The sequence below is a fragment of the Pterocles gutturalis genome, unplaced genomic scaffold, assembly GCF_000699245.1.
Source record: "Pterocles gutturalis isolate BGI_N339 unplaced genomic scaffold, ASM69924v1 scaffold2531, whole genome shotgun sequence".
Lineage (NCBI taxonomy): Eukaryota > Metazoa > Chordata > Aves > Pterocliformes > Pteroclidae > Pterocles > Pterocles gutturalis.
The window spans coordinates 172,022-192,914 of NW_010105374.1; the positions used below are offsets into that span (position 1 = coordinate 172,022).

The 20,893-nt window shown below is 38.9% G+C and overlaps 1 protein-coding gene across 1 annotated transcript in view; it reads left to right on the forward strand.

Moving 5' to 3' along the window:
• ST18 (suppression of tumorigenicity 18, zinc finger) overlaps positions 1 to 20,893 on the forward strand; it is a 160,164-nt gene that overhangs the window by 116,840 nt on the left and 22,431 nt on the right. Inside the window, exons 7-12 of the mRNA XM_010087365.1 lie at positions 1,200 to 1,985; positions 4,761 to 4,895; positions 6,472 to 6,562; positions 8,123 to 8,227; positions 9,631 to 9,836; positions 12,978 to 13,189. Of these exons, the coding sequence (XP_010085667.1) occupies positions 1,200 to 1,985; positions 4,761 to 4,895; positions 6,472 to 6,562; positions 8,123 to 8,227; positions 9,631 to 9,836; positions 12,978 to 13,189 (1,535 nt within the window). The remainder of the gene's footprint in view (positions 1 to 1,199; positions 1,986 to 4,760; positions 4,896 to 6,471; positions 6,563 to 8,122; positions 8,228 to 9,630; positions 9,837 to 12,977; positions 13,190 to 20,893) is intronic.

Consider the following 20,893-nt stretch of genomic DNA (forward strand, 5'->3'; position numbering starts at 1 on the left):
TCGTAACCCTTTACACTTTCTCTTAATAGCTCACTGTGTTATTGAGAGAAACTTCATTTGCATTTTAGACTATGCTTAATTTAGGATTTAAACCTGGATTTCTTCTGATTCAGGAGAGGACAGGCACATCCTATGAAATAGTCTGTGCTTGTTTATTCATCTTCTTTTCTAGGAAGTAAAATGTTAAATTTTTCAGTTTATGTTGAATAGATCCCAACAAAAGAATGTACCCTATAATCAACATTATTGAAGGGGCTAGTGTTGTGACTAAATTCTTCCCTTCATCCAAAAATGCTTTTAGTTACTATGGCAATATTTACTTGACCCTGGCAAACCAGTGTTGATTTTAGAGAGATAATTACCAGAAAGGAAGATGATGGAGATGTATTTTTGAGTGTCCTTGTCAGAGGAAATGTTTATAAAAAATTAAATGAGATACAAAAGGCATATTGTCTTCCACACCGACAATCTCTCCTACATGCACCCTCTATTACCTGCTGGCTGCTGCTTTTCTTCTGAAGAAAGATGTTTATAAAGGCAGGATGCACTTCAGTGGTGTCTTTAACAAGTCCTTTATGAGTCTGTACATAACAACCATTTCTGTTTGCCTGTGCATGACCTGATCTATCACTTAATGTGGCAATTGCGATGGTGACCAGGAGCTTGCCCTTTGTGAAGTATTGAGGTTTTTTCCATCAAGGTCTTTCATGGGATCTGGGGTGACTGGGAAAGTAATTAGGGTCTATTTCAAGAAAATATTTGGGACCCTAAGATGAAAGAAAAGTGAAAATAGATCAGAAGAATCTGAAAATGTGTGTGTGCTTTTATACAGAGATGTATATACTATATAGTGTGTATATATAGTATCTATCAATATATGTCACATTATATTTATATGAATGTATACGAATGTGCATGTGTTCTAAGATAATATGTCTTCACCATCAGTGAAAAATGGCAACATATTTATTTCTCAAATAGCTTTGGAGCTATAATATAAAGTAGATATAATCTTAGAAGGGCTTTTCCTGTTGCTACAAGCAGTCATTTCAAACACAGCCTTGGTGTGAATTCAATCATTTCGGAGAACCTTTGAGTAAAGTAACGGCAATTGGCAAGTAAATATCTTCATATCACTTCTACAAGATACAAAAAGAAGTCATTCTTACATATTTTTCTCTTGCTTTTTTCTCGTGCAGAGGAAAGTACTCCAAAATTATCAGAGGAAACCCCTCATTCTGGTGGGCAAGAAAATTCCAGTCAAAGGAAAAATAACTACTCCAGCTATCAAGATGTCGTGACCAAATCTTTGATGAACGTGGGAAAATTATCAAAAGATGCACCCAGTCAAACAGTGGCAGAAAATCTAAATGATAGTGGCATTCAATCCTTAAAAACAGAAAGTGATGACACTGATGAATGTTACATGATTAATTCAGCTGAAGGAAAGGAAAAGACTGTTATTTCTGACCCAAAATACTGTTCCTCTGAGGAAAATGAAAGTAACTCTGAAATTATGGACAACGAGTGGGACAGCTCCTCAAATTTCTCAGAAGAAACTAGTGTAAAGCCCCATGTAACTCAGAAGTATATTGTAGAGTGTAATCAACCTAGCATCCTGGAAGTCCCAGAAATTAAGAAGGAAGAGGTAGAATTTGGCCCTTGTGACTCAGAAACAGAGCTAAGAGCACCCCAGGAGTCTCACCCAGATCCTTTTGAGAAGAGAATTCAGAATCCCTTCCCTGAAAGTGAAGAAGATGACAACGAGTGCCTGTCAGAAACCACAGAAGTGTCAGTTGAGCTGGACAAAACAAAAGGGAACTTGAGTTTGCTAGAACAAGCAATCGCTCTGCAGGCAGAGCAAGGGCATGTGTTTCACAGCACCTACAAGGAACTGGATAGGTTTCTTCTGGAGCATCTAGCAGGGGAAAGGAGACAGACCAAAGTTATTGACATTGGTGGGAGACAGATGTTTAGCAACAAACGTAAGGAAGTATTTTTGGCTGTTCTTACTGGCTTAAGCATTTATCCTGTGACTGATAGAGGATCTGAGCTGGGTTTTATAGCAACAGTAAAGAATGTGGAATTTAGCTGGTAATTTTGTTAATTATGTACCTTCACACTCGTGCCTTACGTCTAACCAGGTTAAACGCTAGGTACTTGGCTTCCTGCCAAACCGCTATGTGAAATGATCAGTAATGGGTACTAAAAGGGCTGCGTAGCTGGCACTGACACTCCTTGGGCTCCTTTTCCTCCTCCTCCGCCTCCTCCTCCATAGGGCGTTAATACATACCTTCTCAATTTCAGCAGCCAAAAGAGAAGGCATTAAAATGGTGCTTAAGGAAAGGTTAGGGTGAAAAATTGTTGTCTTCCAAACATACCACCTAATTCCTAAGCCATGTGTTTTCCGAGTTCAGTCTACTTCACGTATCCGCATTACAGCCAGCACTTCTGAGCCAGGAAAGCACAAGCCGTGCTCTTCTGCCTCATTCACCATCAGCAGAACTACCAGTAAATTCCAAAATCTTTATTGTTTCTGACGGTTTACGGCATCCTACAAAGCTGTAGGAGCATTGCTCCATTTTTGGTACTCAATCAGGCTTCCAGAAGTGGAGATTTAAAAGATTTGTGTTTGATTTGTAAACTGGGCTGTCTCATATGAAACTCTTCAATTGAGGATAATTACAGAACATCAAGAGATGTCATTTTATAAGCACGCTCCCTGCTGTAGTAAGTAACAATAAATTCATCTGTCCTTTGACTTTTCCTTTTGGGCTTCCAAATATGCAGAGGTCACCCCAGCGTTGCTGCAATTTCTGCTTTTGATAAATGATTTACTTCGATATTTTAGTGTTGCTTTAGAGTAGTCCCTGTGGACCTTGCAAATATTATAGTAGCTTAATATCTAAAGCATTAAGCATATCAGATAACTGACAAGTTGGGGTTTTTTTTTAGGATTTGCAACTATAAAATGTTTCCTGTAGTATTTGGGAAGAATATGTGTGCATCTCATTTTTCTGTCTCAAAGCAGTCTTTTCATTAGCATGTCCTAAGCTGTGCATGCACGGTATTATTCTACCTTCTTGATAAACTACATGAAACTTTATTTCCTTCAATGACTATGGTATATGCAGGAATTTTACAGATACCTTTTCTTATCCTGAGACCCATGGTGTTCACCAGGTTCACATTGGTGTCAATGTGACTTTTTCACAGCACACATAGGAAGGAGCAGTGATGGTAAGCATGGCAGAATCTGGCCCTTCCTGATTTGCCTCATACTATTATTGGCTGTGGTTTGCAGGTGAGTTCAGAGGTAACAGTCACGGAGGAATAAACTAGGTTTTGTTCAGGTTGTATAAACACCATATGATTTTAGTCAATGTAGTATCAGGCACATAATTTTTTCACTTAACATAATCAACTGGATTTTATTTCTAAAAAATCCACCATCAAATCCATCAGCTCCTACTTTTCTTTTTTTGATGCTACATCAGAAACACATGGCTTAAATTTAAATTTTCTCATCTTTTTATTGATAGACCTTTCCCATTAGTGGGGGAAAAATTAAATCATATTTCAGGTCCCTCATTTTTTTCTGTTCACTATTACAGCACTTTCCATTTGCAGTGATTCTAAAAAGCATGTGGTTTCCTGTTGATGCTCAGTCTATTTTCTTTCCTCCCTATTTCTTTTTTTTTTTTTTTTTTTTTTTTTTTTTTTTTACTTAAAGTCTTGCCAGGAAGTTTAACCCTCAGCTGTCTCTGGCGATCCTGTTCCTAAGCACATCCTACCTCCCAGTCCAACAAAATGAGCTTGAAGGAGGCTGTTCCCTGGGCTGGCTGCAGCTGTTTTCTCCCCCAGCGCCGAACGTGGTTGGCAGCTAATCACAGATGGAGCTAAAACCATCCTCAGCAATTTATGCGGCCACTTCCTCCAGATTTCTCACAAGAGAATTTCTGGACCAGAATTCATTCCTTTCTCGCCCAGACTTTTGATCCTGTGTTGGAAATCAAATAAAGGCTTTCTGACCAGTGCTTCTAGGTGCTTAAAATAAAAATTGGGAATGCACTGTGTGGCCCACAGTGGTAGCTGTGGGGCTGGGCTGAGACCTTGCCTTTGAAAGGGTATCGGCTGCTCCGTGTTTTCCCTGTCATTGTGGGCTGCTCCACAAAGTGGCATTGCCATGTGGACCAGAGGGAGCTGCTTGCCTTGCCTCTCAAATGGAAAGTGGCACATATTCAGTTTCCTAACAAAGAACCTACAGCCTAGAGATCTGCGATATTTAAGGACTGGCTTCTGGGTGAAATGCTTTTTTGTTTCTTTGTTTGTTTGTTTCACACCTCAGCTTTTATTTGGTCGTCCCAGCTTCCCGGAGTCTGACATTAACAGAGTAAAAGATCGTTTCTGCTTTTTTATTTATTCCTTTACAGATCTTGCTGTTGGCTGATGCTGCCAGTTTTCTGGCTTGTTGGATTGTGGCTTCTGTCCTGTTTGAGGCTCTGAATGGAATAAATGACACTGCAATCCTAAAGCTACATAGTGCAGCACATAAATGGCATACCGGGAGGTGGGAGCCGTTGTTTAAAGGACACTGCAAAAACCTAAAGTGATGCTTAAATGGCATACGTCTCTGTTAAAACTTTGTGTAGGAATTACATCTGAAGCACAAAATAGAGAGTATCATGCTGCTAGGATCACTCAGCTGAGTGCAGACAGGGACTAAAACCAAACAAAATTCTTATCTGATTTCTCTGCAGATTCACCCAGGCCTGAAAAGAGAGAAACCAAATGTCCCATCCCAGGATGTGATGGCACAGGGCATGTGACTGGGCTGTACCCTCACCACCGCAGTCTCTCAGGCTGTCCACACAAAGTTAGAGTGCCACTAGAAAGTGAGTATCACCACCCTGCAGTCCAGAATAACGACTGGATCTGGCCCGGTACTGTGGATAGTGTGTGCACATGCCAGAAAAGAAACCCACTTTTTCTGGGTGAGATTGCAGAATGAGGCTGAGAGAGGAGCCATCACACCTTCTTTGCCCTCCAGCTCTGAGTCACAGTCCTGCTTCCCACACTTGTGAAGCTCAAGCACTCCTTAGCAGGAGCATTGCAAACAGTAGGCTCCTCAGGTGGCCTGGGAAGAATAAGATCAGAGCCCAACTATCCCCATGCTGCCAGCAGACCTGCACGCTGCAGTCGGGTGTATCTTCAAGATCGTGCTTGCCCGTGCCTTTGCTGAGGCATGCAGCACAGAAATCACCTGCTTGTTTCACCGCTGCGACCTGATTTGCCGTATTACACGCTGGGGCTGCTGGTTTTCATTGCCAACAACTTGAGAGACCTGGGCATGCTTAAACAGAGATGTTTCCAGTGTCCCCCTTACTACTGAGCTCAGAAAGGTTAATTCCATCCGTACATCCCAGCACTGGTCCACAGCACGTCCCTCTCACGGGGCTGCATCGTGCTCACCCTTTCGTGCCCAGTCTAGCCTGAATTTCCCTGCTTCCTTCTAACTGTGCCGATCTGATTACATTGGTTTGTGTGTGTGTGGGTAATCCTGCAACGTGCTGCAATGAGATGCTGCATAATAAGCCAAAACCTAATGTGAAACTATTCGTTTAAACAACTTAGTCAGATTGTTTTTTGTGGTGGTGTGCATAACAACAAATTAAAAGGATACTTGTGCTTTATCAGCATCTTGTTCCTAACTGTAGGTCTCCCTTTTTTTTTTTTTTTTTAAATCTGGTACTAAACTGTATTTATGGAAACATCTGCTGAGTTAAGCAGGCTGCTACGTTTGGAAGGCCTTGGCAACATTAACTTTCTAAAAAGTCAAAATTAACAAGACCTTGTTAATGATCACATTCCCAATCAGATGTGTTCAGTCCTAAGGGCAATAAAATCAAACAAGTTACCTGTAATGGCAATTTGGTTCCCAACAGAACAAAACCAGTTGACTGAACAATCATCATTTTTGAAGCCCTGTGCACCCAAAGGGGTAATGCAGTACTGAAGTCATGAGCAGACGTACAAAGACATGTTCTGGTTTACATAGACATACATCCCACTCTTAGTAAAAAATGATCCACGTCAAAGAGCATAAAAAATGTACATGCTTTTTCTAGTCTACTGTGTCAGTGGTGTATCAACCGGAGGGCAAAGGGCTCCATGATGTAACATCCTTGCTACGTTTTGCCTCTACTGTGTGTGTCAACGTTCTTTTGACGTCCACAGAAGCAATGATGTGCATGTGGGAAACCACACTACACCAATACAGGGATAAACTTACATATGCTGAAAGCTCCAGCCTTGCTGTGCTGTGGGTCCTTTGCTTCTCCTTTTCTTCTCTGGTCAAAATGTGACAGACTTAAAAATCTGAGTCTGAAGAAGAAATGTTCATTTTTTTAATATATGTATTTTTAATTGATGTATGTTTTTATCTCATTTTTTTTCCTTATTTCTGTTTAGTTCTTGCCATGCATGAAAATGTTTTAAAGTGCCCCACCCCAGGATGCACTGGAAGAGGACACGTCAACAGCAATCGCAATACGCACAGAAGGTAGATCACAAAACTTCTTGTCCGCTTACAATCTAACATGCACTTGGGAGTAAATTAATGAGCACATCTTGGAATTAGATGTTACATACTGCCCTGCAGAATGCCTACGAACTGCAAGGGTAGCCTGTACTATTTATAACCAACTAATTGTGTTTATTTTCATTATATAAAAAATAGCTGTAGCACTGATGATGGCAAATTCCACTAGTGTTTTTCACAGATGAGATTTCAAACTATGACTTCATTACAGTCTTCACAGTGAAATACCATCATGTAAAAGGAGTAAGAATGAACAAATACACTATTTCTGATAGAACTGGAAAACCCAGCGGAAACCACATACGTGGTAGTCCTTGGCGGGAACTCCCCATCAGGGCACATTCTTTTTTTGGCAGAACAGGAAATTTTAAGTGAAATACTTTAGAATCCCTGTGAAAACTAACTCAATTTATAAACCTCGGGAATGTAATGTTCCCGCTTGGAATACTCTTGTCTGTTTAACTTGCTGCCTGCAGGGAGAAAGTAAAATTGAGAAAAACCTTCCAGACAGGCAGCTGGGGAATCACAGCTGGGCTGCAGGTGAGGCAGAGAGCTGACGTGCTCTCTTTCCAGCGAGTCACTGCTGTAGGCACAGCTCTTGTCAATACTGCTTTCTGCTGGAAGCCAGAGAGCCAAAATATTCCATGATAATGCTTCTGGAAAAATGAAAGTTCAATCTTAAAATCAAACTTTGGACAGAAAAATTTCAAAGCCAACTTTCTTTGTTGAACTGATTTTTTGAGGGATTTTCTTTTTTTTTTTTTTTTGCTGATGATTGATTGATTGATTGATTCATTATTGTACAGGCACACCAAAATCAAGGATTAGCATATTATGTTATTATCTTTACTACAAAAAGTCAGTCTTTACCAAAGAGATTACAAGCCCATCAACAGGAATATTTAAGGAACCAGCTAATATTTTTTATTGTGTTTCCTGTTTTAAATTCCCAGTCATCTTTGCAGCACATCAGCTGTATCATAAGCAACCCATGAATAGGACAAGAAAATATGTTCTTATCTAATAAAGAAAAAAAAAAAAAAAAAAAAAAAAAAGGAAACAAAACTTAAAAAGACAAAATGGAAGCACAACTTGAAATGACAAAATGTGTTTTTTTGGTAACAGTTGCTCACATACCTGATTTTTTTTCCCAAATTCACTTTCCTTTTAATCAGCAGGAGTTTCATACACATGGTTTAGCTGATAAAGTAAGTGTAATTTGTCAAAAAATTTACTAGTGACTTGTCATCCACAAAACATCAAATCTGAACCGAGGAAAACTCCTATGTGATTCAGTTTCCAGATAGATCACCTCAAATAAGCAGATTTCACAGTTTTGCATGAAGGGTGAGAAACAGATGACTCTGGGCTGTAATAGCAGCAGCTCCTATAGATGCAAAGGGCACCAGAGAACTTTGAAGTCATTGGGTTCCAAAGCACACATTTCCTTTACTTGAGATCTTATTTTAATGTTGGGTTTTTTTTCTTGTTTTTTCTTTTCTTCACTTTGCTTTTAAACAGCCTTTCTGGTTGTCCAATTGCTGCAGCTGAAAAGTTGGCAATGTCCCAGGAAAAGAACCAGCTCGAGTCTCCGAAAGCTGGGCAGTGCCATGATCAGACTCACAGGTAGGAGCCCTCACGGACTAATCTCTCTGAAGTATTTCTGCACAAACGCTGTTGATCACTCCTTGAGTCTTTCAACCACTTCAGATTTAGCTACAGAGGTAAGTCAGTCTTTCAAGATGGACCTCTGCAAAGCTGGATGACTTGACTGCATCTCAAAATGAACAAGCAGAGTTCTGCTGGTTCTTGTGCGTGCGGCTGACATTAAAGACAACAGATGTATCTTTTGAAAAGCAATCGAATATGTTCTGCTACATCTTACCTCAACACAAATACCCTAATCAATGATTCTCAAATGTATTTTTCCCAAAAACCAAAATTTCTGTTTTTCTGAAGTTGTTTAAACAATTTTCAAGAACTCTTCCTTTGTTACAATGTCTTGGCCACCGAAACTTGATTAAAAAAATCTTTTTGACCTTACTGCACTTTTAGAAGCACAGTCCTCATTTATTTTGTGATTATTTTCAGAGAAATCTTCCAGTGATCCCAATTAGCATGTTGTATTGGCACTGCAGTTACCTGAAAGGGTTGAGAACTTTGCTCAGTCTGTTTCCCCACCAATGAATAATTCATTTTTTTGAGTTTCTTTAATTAGTTTAATTTATTTTTTATACAATGGCATCAAAAATAGGAAACGTTTTTATTGCAATTGTATTTTGTTTGAGACTTATTCAGACCCTACAGACGTGCATAATTTGCACATCATTGGCACCATGACCATTACAACCTATTATATTCAGGTCTATTTGGGGACACTTTAATTTGTGGATTATTGACATGATCAGCTCTAATGGTTCCTTCAGAGCCATTACAGAACATTATGTCCATGTGTCTGCCAACTGCACGTGCCTTAACTCTACATATGAAAAGTCTTTAGGAAATGACTAAAGACAAGTAGCTACTGAACAGTAACCAAATGGAATAACACCCTATAAATCATTCTTTCCTCCCAAATAACAGAAGCAATTATTTAGGATCATCTTATATTATATTTAAACCATACTCGTTCACAGTAAAGTGAGAAAGATAGTGATCCATAAAACTTCAAGTCCCTTGACTAGCAAAAATCCAGACAATTTTTAGAAATAAAGGAAGCACCATGCTACAGTGGTAATCTAGACATAAATCAGCATCTTTTTTTTGTAAATAGTCCACAGAGTTACTAGAGAATACTAGATTTTTTTAATGTCCACAGCTTTGATCTTGTATGAAGTCAAAGTACTCTTTGCTAGGTCAGCTACCATATTTACATTATTTATTTCTTGTATACAACTACCAGTAAGATTTATATGTGGTAACAGAATACCTCCTGATACTGAGATGCAACTGCACCCTATTTATCAAGAAAAAGTTATTTAAAGATATTCTTGTCTTTCTCATTCATTCTTTCTCTCCTCTCTCTCTAGGACAAATTCAGCCAAGCAGCCTGAGGCAGCTCAGTACAATTACAGACCTTCACAGCCAGTCATCTCCTCCAGAGCCACCCTGATGAAAGAACAGGAGAAGTTTGGGAAAGTACCATTTGATTATGCCAGCTTTGATGCACAAGTCTTTGGCAAACGCATAGTAGCACCTGTGGCACAAGGACGAAAGCCACCCCAATTCCTTGAATGTAAGCTTAACATTCCATTGTCTCTCGGAAAATGGGCAAAATGTCAATGACTTTTTTTTTGCTTGTTCTGCTTTCAGATTTGTAGAATTCAAAAAAATCTCTGTAGGAAGCATCTTTAAGCACTTATGGCCAGAATGCTAAATATAATCACCAGTTTGCTAAATAAATGTTAGAACACTAAATATAATCACTCTAAGGTTTACTTTTTTGACATTTATTTTGAAAGCAATTATCAGGGGAAAAGAGGAGTGAAAAGGAACGGTTTATGTCTTATCTGTTACTTTCCTCCTTGGTTAAATTGTGATATCCTTGCATGATAAGATGCTGCTATGAGAAGTCCCATGGAATGTGTCTGCATAAGATATTATGAATTATATTACAGAGAAATATAAATTGGGTTTTAAAAGGTTTTTTGGACACCTTGTAGATGCATCCATATAGATATTATTCCTCCTAGATGACCATGTGCCTCAGATGCTTTACTTCCAGGCCTGGATTGAATCCATTTTGATCTCTCATATTTCTGTACTCCACGATATTTGTAGTGCAGACAAATCCAATGCACCAGATTGCTATCGAGATTCCCCTGCTTGCATCACTTACAGATTTGCTGAGCTACTACTCTGTACAAATGAGATACCACAGTGTGAGCACTGATTATTTACTGCAGATGATCTTTACAGTCTGCATGGGAAACCAGCAAGATTCTGCCATTGTACTGACCATTACAAAATACCCTTTCGTTCAAAGAAATAAATGATCCTGTTGCCTTAAGGCAAATAGGAAAAAAAAAAAAAAAAGGGTTTCATTGCACCATATTTGGGTTCAGAAGAAAATGGATTCAAAACAATGTGAAAAAAAGGCTCTTTAGTTGTTTTTTTTCTTTTATTCATGACAAAAATTTAGTAAAGGAAAACAAAAAAGGAGAACAAATTGCACCCCACTTATCCCAACAAAGGCAAACATTCATAGTAAGGTGAACAGAAAAGCAGAAAATTACATATATACACATACAACATAATATACTTCTAATACTATAGAATATTGTATATGTTTTATGTATTTATAGCATTTATACATTTGTGTATTTATTTGTGTATGTGTCTCAGTACACACACATACATATATGTTTGTAGGTACCAATGTGTTTGTGTATATATATATATATATAAGCACCCCATTTACAATTGCAAATGAAAAATAGATATTTATCTGGCCTCGAAAATAGCTTTGTTCAAATGAAAGCAAATATGTGCATTGCCAGCTTCTTGGGTGGCAGATTTTCCAATATTGTTTGTAAAATTGGATATTTCCTATTAGCTGTCTCTTTGCAGAGATGTATGTCTATTTCATGGGTTCATTTCAAGGAAAAAAAATATCAAAATGTTTTTATACAAATGCAAATCCATACGTCTGTAATTTATGTATAATGTATATCAGGACTGAAGTTTACAGCTTGTTGTTCTTGCCAAGATTGCAGTGTGCAGCTATTATTTTAATGGAAAGGTAAAAGTAAAAGAGCAGGTGAGTGTTTTAACTACGCAGATATACAAAAGCTGGCAATAAGAAGCTGATCATGTAATGATTAGTTCAGCGTTCTGCGTAAATACGTAGCTAACCAAAAGCCCATCATCAGCTCTCTGTGGATTCTGCACTTATAAACCTGATTTGTTACCAAAATATGCACCTTCAAAGCTTGTGCTTTTTTTACCTCTTAGGGTGTAGAGTGGGAAATGCACTTTTTTGCTCTTTAAGTATAATTTGAAGTTAGCTGTACCAACTGCTAAAAAATGTAGACCTTCCTGCTTGTGCTGCAGTTTACAGCAGAGTAGTTAAATCCTTTTTCATTTGCTCTGGAAGAAGGGAGAGCTGACTCATGAGGCTTTTATGTATTGCTCTGCTGAGGTGCCTCCAGTATTTGGAAAAAACTGAATATGGCACACAGCTACAGTCAGTGCATACAAACAAACACCGAGAGCATCCCAAGTTTGAGGAAAGATAAGTTCTTCAATGGCTTGTGGAGGTCTTAGCATTAAAATGCACTCAGCCACAGCTCCACATCCAAAGGGATCCAGAGCCTTGGGGCTCAGACCTTTATGGAGTGAGCAGATGGCCATGTGCAGAAATGTTCTTCATGTGTCTGGGTGTAGGTTGAGGAACTGGATTTTGCTTAGTTTCTCTTTGTAGGACACTGTGAGAGCTACAGACAAAAGAAGTGATTATTGCTTCCTAAGAGTTGAGATCATGGTGCTGCGTTTTCCCTGCAACTCAAGCTCCAAAATCCAGAATAGAGAGCAGAGTTCTTTCTACCTGTTTTAGAGTATGTGGTGCTGATGGAGCAGAAAACAGAACCACACACACTCCTTTTGCCTGTGAAAGTGCTTTTCTGTTCACCTCTTCGTTTTTCATTCTCAGCTGACCCCTTTGTGCCTAATACATTTGTGCATTATTCCAAACAATAGCCAGCATAAGACAGCAAGCCAAGATGAGTTTTATTCTGAATGTGCATTTTCATTTTTAAAAAATCGATTAAAAGGTACTAAAATTTCTAAAAATTTCCATGAAATCAGGACTGAATATTCCTAACAGGTAATGTTCTTGTCTGATTGCTCTGGTTCCTTCAAGAGCCTGGTCTTGTTTTCCTTACTCACATAAGCAAAGCTATTTAAATAACAGACTTATTCATTTAAGTAGGGTAAGCAGTGTTGTTTCAGCTAAGACTGAACAAGTCACCGTTGTTTTTTTACACAATAGAGCTCCAAAGGAAGAGTTTATAAGGATATATTTACAATTGCATCTGCTCACCAGTGTTGTCAGATCATGACAGATAACACACTAATGCTTGTTCAGTCTTTCTTTGGATATCATTGTTTTCAATGCCTGAGTAAAGAATGAGTAAAATCTGAGTAAGAGTCTCAGATGTCTTGCTGAAAGATGTGTATTTGTCGGGGAAAAGTTAAATTATCATGTTTCTGAAGCCATTTTTACAGCAAACCCTTACTGCCAATAGGAAATGAATTGTTTTAAATTTATTATTTGAATATTTTAATGTATGAAATTGTAGTCTGAGAAGCAAAACTATTTAATGGGGGAAAAAAAAATCTCATATGTGCAATTGCTAATCAAATCTCTCTTCAACAGCAAAGCATTTTTCAAATCCAGTGAAATTTTCTAATCGACTGCCTAGTGCTAGCGCCCACACACAGAGCCCTTGCCATGCCAACTCTTGTAGCTACGGTCAATGTAGTGAAGACACCCACATAGCAGCAGCTGCTGCTATCCTGAACCTTTCCACCCGCTGCAGGGAAGCAGCAGAGATCCTCTCCAACAAACCACAGAGTCTGTCTGCCAAGGTAGGGTAGTCCAAGAACCTGGAGGGTGTGCTAGCTACTGAACTGTGCGAATAAACTGTCTTTCATGTTAGTGACTGCATTAAATCCCCCAAAAGGAGGCTTCTGTTTGCATGCTCTTTTGAAGAGAGACAGAGAAAAAAATCAGTGACCAGTTCTGATAAAAATAAATCAATAGCAGGAATTGTGTTGTTACTCTTTTCGTAACTGAGCCCTAAATGCAAGGGGGAAGTTTTGTGGGAGGAAAAAAGAAGGATATCTGAAATCCAACAACAATCTGTGGTGGATAACGAGTTAGATCTGTTTAAAGAGGGAATGTTCCTCCCTCTGAAGTCTGCCATAAGCGATCATTTTGGAGGCTGATTAAAAAAATAATAATAATAAAAATGGTGATTAATCAAGGTGACATTTTGCTAGCAATGGAACAGAACTACACCTATGGAGTGTCTTGTGTTTGGAGCTCATGACAGTTTGACAAGGTGTGGGGAGGGAAATAACAACTGACTTTGGTAAAATTCTCCTTTCTCCTGGCAAGAGAGGAGAATCAGGCCCACAGCGTTTGGAGACAGATAATTTGGGCAAGTCTGTCGTAATGGAAAGCTGCCTAATATCGTAGATGTTTGTGTGGCTTTCATGTTCTGGTTTCTGCTCTGCATTTCCTCGCAGATCTTTATGATTTACAAATGGTACTGCGTGAACTACGAGCCTTATTTTCTGTGCCATTACATAGTATTATACTGCTGATGAAAATAGGCAAGATTTTCTTCTAATGACCGTGGTTGAGGGAGCACTGTTGTTTATTATTTGGATTAAAGTCACACACGCTCCACTGCAATGAAAGTTTTGAAAGCTCTGTGTAAATGAGAGGGTGCCATTATAAGAACTTGAGAAGAAATCACTCGAGAGTGTATTTATCAAAAACACAGAGCAGCAGGTGTGTTTCTGCTGGGGGACTTTGAGTCATGATGTGTGCTCCAAAACACAGGTGACCTGTTTCTCTGCAAGTCAGTGTCACTCTACCTTGTCTATTGTAGCACCAGGCTCAGTCTGCTTAGAGGTGGCTTCCCCAGCTGCTGGTCTACAATTTTGTTGGCCCTCCAATCACTATCACTAGGAGGTTAGCTATTATTGTTTGAGTGGAACCATTAATTTTAGCACCAGCACAACACCTCGTTAGGTATTCCAAGCCTGGCACTTTTGCAGAGTGGTATCCCTTACTTTGCTGCCTTTGATTTCTACATGTGAAGTCTTGGATCTTGAAATGGATGTTGGGAGATGCCACGAGGTAGACTTTTTAGTGTGTCCACATGCATCCCCTGTAACTCAGATATTATCTGCCCCAAAAATTGCCCACGGAACCTTTCCCAGATGACAGATCCATCTCATATCTGCTGCAAAAAGCTCTTTGCACCGGTCTTCGATAGAGACTTCTTCTAACAGGGAAATGGAAACTGGCGCCAATGGCTGGATTAAATTGCTGCCGCAGCCTTTGGCTGACCTCAGCAATAGACCTTTCTTGCCAGAGAAGAGCAGTAAAGGGACCAGGCATAACCCAAAGATTTTTCTCCTCCATACCTGCTTCACAGTTGCCAAATCACAGGGAAGGTTTGAATGGAAGCGAACATAATAGTAACGATATGGAGGGACACTTGGGGCACATAGCTTACTCCTTTTTCACAGCCAGGAATCCAGCCTAAAAGAAAATCACCTGCATACCTTGCTATCTGCCTGCCTCCACTTTTGCCAGACTTTCTGGAGGGCATACTGCTACAAAACATCTGACAGAAGAATCAGAATTAGCTTCTGGCCAGAACACAGGCAAGTAAGCCCCAAACAGACTTGGTGGCCAAAACCACATAAACCCTGGTTTTATTGGGTTTTGGCTATTTATGATTTTTATCACAGAGGATTCAAAGAAAAAATAAATGTGGACATAAATTGCCAGGTGCTTTCTTATTTTAAAACACAAAGCAAAAAATAAGGCTATTTTTAAAGAGGCTGCTATGTATTTATCAATGTTTCTGAATTGTTTTGTGGCTGGTGTTGGCCACAAAGGTAAATGTTTAACTGATAGAATATCTTACAATTTTTTTAGATTACAAAAAACATCTCTTGAGACTTTATCAGTGTTTGGACTCAGAGCCCCATAGGGTCAGCTGAACCTCTCAGCCCTCGCTCTTGCCACATTCCTTTGTTCCTTTGCCTAAAAAACTCCATGAGCATTGTCCATACTTTAGCAGATTAAAGCTTCTGACTTGTGAAAGAGATTTGCTCTGGTATGAGCATCGGGCAGCATCTCAGCAATCCAAGCCACCACCCTTTGCAGATGGGAGGCGGTGTGGTGGTAGAGCAAGGACATGTGGGACTGCAGAGGATTTCCTGGGCTTGCTGGAAATCCTTTGCAAGTTAAACATTCTCAGAGCTGTAAAAATATTGTGTTTCTAAGTTTTAAAAGTAGAGCTGGAACTTCAAACATTTCAAGCAAGTGTCATGTTCTTGTATTCTCTCAAGAAGGCATGCATATGTCACCTTGCTTAAACAGGTGGGGAAAATACCAAAACATTTTTTAGCACAAGTGGATTCCTGAAGTATTTTTTTTTTCTTTCTGTCTCTCAGATTTTATTTCTTGACCTCCAGGGTGTTGTCCGTTTTTTAGTAATAGTTAAGTTTTCATAATTTTTATGTGACTATAGATAACACTTACATGAAATGTTTTTAACAGCACAATTCCATATTTCATTAATTTAATGGATTTTTCAGATATATATCTCACATTCTCTACAGATCAGTTCAAAAGGGAGAGTCTAAGCCAAAAAAAGAAAGAGAAGGGTAGCAAGAGAAATCAGATTACTCATTAATTAGTACCATTGGTAAGCAAAACTTCCAAAGAGATTTAATGTACAAAGGTGATCTGTTAAAATCTCAAGATTAAAATTATGAATTTATAAAGTAAGCAGTTTAAAGAATAAATTTATTCACAAATGAGCAGTAAAATGGATCCTAAGCTTTCTCAATGAATTATGTATCAGCTGCATACAAAATACTAAGATCATCAGATACCTTGATGATACTGTTTTCAAAAATAAATAATACCACATTAATGTTACATTGACCCATTGAAGTCAACAGAACTCCCCTAGAAGGCTTAGCCTGTAGCTTCTAGCATAGTGCAAGAGTCTACATCATCTTAATATAGAGGGATCTTCCCTGTTTACAGCCCTCACCACATTCATGTTTCACAGAGGTAGCTGCAAACAATACAGTTTGTCTGTATCCTCATCGCTACTGCTTGCCAAAAATTTTTTTTACTGTTTTGGTGTTTTTCCCACCTGTTTAGACAAAACGGCATATGTGCGCTATGCCTTGAAAGAAAACAAAAAAATTACACTTGCTAAAAATGTTTAAAGTTCAAATTCTAGTTTTGAACAAAATTAAGTCATCTCTCCATTCTTGCATATTGATGATGGTGATAATTACATCAATTATTTCAACGATGTAGTTAGTACTCGGGATGTTTGTCAGGCAGTCCTTTACTACAAATATCTTAAAGCCTAAATACAGCGTGAAAAATCAGCCAAGAGTATCACTAGGTACTATCCCGTTACACTGCTGTGCATATTCCTCCTTGAGTGCACTCTTGGCTAGCTTTTTGTAATTTATGAATTGCTCTGGGCTGAAATTGTGACTTCAGTTTTGTCTCAGATGTTGCTGGGCAGTTACAAGTTTTCCTGTGTTGACCCACATCATTATTGTAATTTGCTGCAGAAGCACTCAATGACTTAAATCTAAGTCTGAAGAATTGATGTGTATGTATTTTTATTGGCTGGAAATAGAAAAGATTGTCCTTTTTTGGTGGAGTTGCATTAAGAATAGTATTCATACACATGGCAAGATACTAGCTTCAGAGTTACTCTCAATACCAGAACCAAAGAGATCTTTTGAGCTTTCCAAACTAGGCTGATCTGCTTGTGGGAATGCAAAATTGTTGATAATGTTGGTTCTTTGGACTTAGCACTAAGTTGTATGGATGAGGACAACTAAGGAATACATAAAACTCCTTATATATGTAACGATGCAATCTCCCTAAGGTCACAGGTTTGAAATAAGATTCATGCAGACACAATAATTCACTCTTTCTGATCCAGCTATGAGATAAAGCTTAACTTGTAATCGTTACTGGAGACACACTGCAGAGTATTAAATGTTGTGAGCGATCAGATGGACCAAAAGCCTATGAAAAAATGCAGGAGGAATTTATCACCAAAGACAACAGCCTTTGCTGACCTAGCTGATGTAGTTCAGTTCTAAGGACAAGACTTAATAATGGACTAGAAAATATTCTGTAATATTTATGTCATAAAATAAAGGAGGCTGAAAAATCTTTAAAGTACAAAGCACTTGAAGAGGACAGAGCCCATTATTTGTTTACCTTTTTATATTAGACTTCATTTTAGATAGATATTCATAGTGGAGTACGACTTGTACCTTATCTTTTCACTGAACAGATCCCTGAATAAAGAGAATAATCTTCAGTGATTTTTCTCTCGTTTTTTATTCTGGAATCCTTTTTACAGCTGTAAAACCTGTGGAGGTGATTACACTGTCACTGATAGATAAGGAGTAACTTGCATTTAATTACTCTGTGTATTTCCTCACAGTCTTATTAGTCTTCATTGCTTTAGTGGATTTTTTCCTAGTAAATGCAAATGTAAATGTAAATAAGATCAAAATCAGGCTCCAAATATTTACACAGCTGCAAGGTAATATAGGTTAAGAAATAATAAGATACATTTGCATCTTTATTTTGCTTATATATTCAAGGAAGAATCAGAACAGTTTACATTGTTTTGGTAGCTGTATTTTACATATGTCGTGTAGTCCTGTTCATACATGCTCTAGAATCAACAGTAGTAAGATCTCGCCTTCACTGAGGAGAACACAGCCTTTACAAGTCTGAGCTGAGCATAGTAAGTGCCATTTTCTGTCAGCGTGTCACAGCAGTGCTCTAGCAATTTTTTTTTCCCATTTGCCATTTTCATCTTTTTTAGTTCAATTTTAAAATTAATGTAAAAATAAACGTGGTAAAACAAGCAAAGGACACATATTGAGAGGAGGGTGGGATGTGAGTAGGAATGAAAACTGGAGCAGTATCTCTGACTATTCTCTCTTTTTGCTCTGCCATTTGGAGTTTGCTACGAAGGCAGCAAAGTGATAGCTCTTTTCTACCATTCTGAACAAAAAGCCATGCTGTAGACCTGTGATCCATCCTGTGATGGGCAAAAGGGGATATTTTTTCCGTGACTATATTTAATTGTTGTGTGCATCTGTGAGCTCACTTAAACTCCATCTGTACGCTACTTCACAAACACACAACCCAGCCTTCCCTGAGCAGAATTAAGTGCATGCTGGACAACCCAACTTCTACGGGAATTTCAGGGAAGTACTGAGGAAGCTTTAAATATTCATGTTAGTAAATGTTCTGCTTATTAGCCAGAGCTCCCAGTTGCAGTTAATGGTATCTAAGAGAGATATTTTTCTGTGTACAGTTTCATCGAGGAGAGGAGCTCGACTGATTTTGGTCCTTTTTGTTGTCACTGTTGCCTTCTGAGTAGTTGATATTTTGTCAGTGACAGAGAATCTGCACTATTTATGGGTTTTGCACTATAAAACTACTGCAGCCCAGTCACATGGCTTCCTTTCCTAAGCCATCTGTCACAGAGGTCTGGAATTTTATGTGAATGTTTGTTGTGCAGACTTAACCCAAGTTTTTTTTTATTACGAAAAATGTCAGCAACTACAACATTTAGCATTTTACTTTACATTGGCCATTAAATTTGATTACTGTAGCTCTGTTTCATTGCTATAGTTACATATCAGCTATGAAGCCAAAAAACACTGGGGCGATCATGGCAGTGCTATATTGTCAGATCCTGGAGTGTGTGCTTGGCACTGATATAGTTAATATCTTGGATTTTTGTAACTAAGGTTTATTAATGCTGGTATAAAAATGTATTTGATATTATACAGATGGCATAAGATGTTGTGGTTACTAAGTTATTATCCAGGATAAGCTGCACTGTCAAATTCAGGGCTTAAAACTATCACAGGAGATTAAACTATTTACTAAAAAGGGGCAGAAAGATATAACCAAAGCGTCTTAGTATGAACATATTAGAAGTGTATTTACTTCCCATAAATATAATAAAACATCTCTCTCTTTAAGCTGTATGATTGAAAATGCGAACTTTGCTATGCAGGAGAAGCAAACGTAAGAGGTGCCTGGATTTCTGAACCAGGGACTAGCAGATGGCTTGGTAGTGCTTCAGTCTAGGTGGGCATCTGTCTTAGAGGCATGGGTACAACATGCAGTCAGGATGCCCGAGTGAGGAGAGATTGCTGGGCCTTAATTTTTCATCTTCTACCAACATTTTCCTTCTGATTAAAAAAATTTCATGAGATGCATTTTACTTTTGAATGAATCACCATTGGCAGTGGTAGAAGAGCAGGCTGCATGAAGGAAGCCTGTGCCTTCGGTTCAATCGGGGTGGCCATGTCCCACTCTCAGCACAGGGGAAGAATTTCCTGTTTCACCACAACTGGTTTTAAGATCCTCAGGCAAGGACAAGTTTCACTGCCATATCTTTGACCATTAAATGGTTGACTAATTATCAAGGTCCACCAACAGTTAAAGGGAAGAAAGAGAAAGGGACTCTTTCTGCCAGTCTCATCTCTTCCTAAGGAAGAGGTCTAAGAAAGACAGAAAAACTTACCCCCTGGACATACCCATCTCTTTTGCATTTACAACAGAGTGTCTAGGTGATTCACTTACTCTATGGGTTTATTTTTATGTTACTGAAGGTAGGAAGTCTCAGTCTGGGTCTATACGACTGTCTCCTACAGTTATACAGTACCAAACAGATCTAGCTCCAAATTCCCCAGTGGTATCCACGCTTTGTGGTGATGCAAATCAAAAATAGTAGCGATGACAATAACAGGAAGACACAGAGCAGTGTTAATTACAGCATTTTACATGCCCATATAGATCTATGATGTTGTTAGTTATTTCTATAGTCTTTGAAGGTTTTCCACCTTATCCAGGGCAACACACAGAACTAGACTACCAAGTGCTCCTCCTGAAGCCACCTCTTTCACCTCTTCCTCTACTTGACTCTGGTCATTGTTGGCATTAGCAAGGACTAACCTTGTATGTATCTCTATATACATGACACGTCATTATGCAGTGTTGCGTAGTGAGAATGAAGGGAAGTTTTTGGTTGCTTCCATTACTAAGTTGCACTTTCAGGAGCTTTTCATCATTTCCAAGAAGAAGAGTTTGTCCTCTTTTTCTGCAGTCAGACAGGGTAAGACAGAACAGTGAGCTTTCCTTCCCTTGTTCTCTCCACAAACTGCACACATTCCTATAACCAGAGTCTGCTCTTTGCTGTACTTCCCAGGTAGCAAAGGCTTTGCTAACTCTTGATGAAGGTCTCCATCAGGGAGAAGGTCCTGAAGATCCTCCAGTGGCTCTCAGTTTAGTGGTCTCAGTGCAGGTCTAGTCGAACTATGATTAAGGCGGTATGTTCTGTTGAGTGATGTACAAAACCCTAGTGAAAATGTCTCCTACTGTGCTACTTTGAGGCATATTTCTTCCCCCCTCCTTCTGTCCCCCATGATGCAGATGTTGTGATGTTTCTGGGGCGTGGGGGG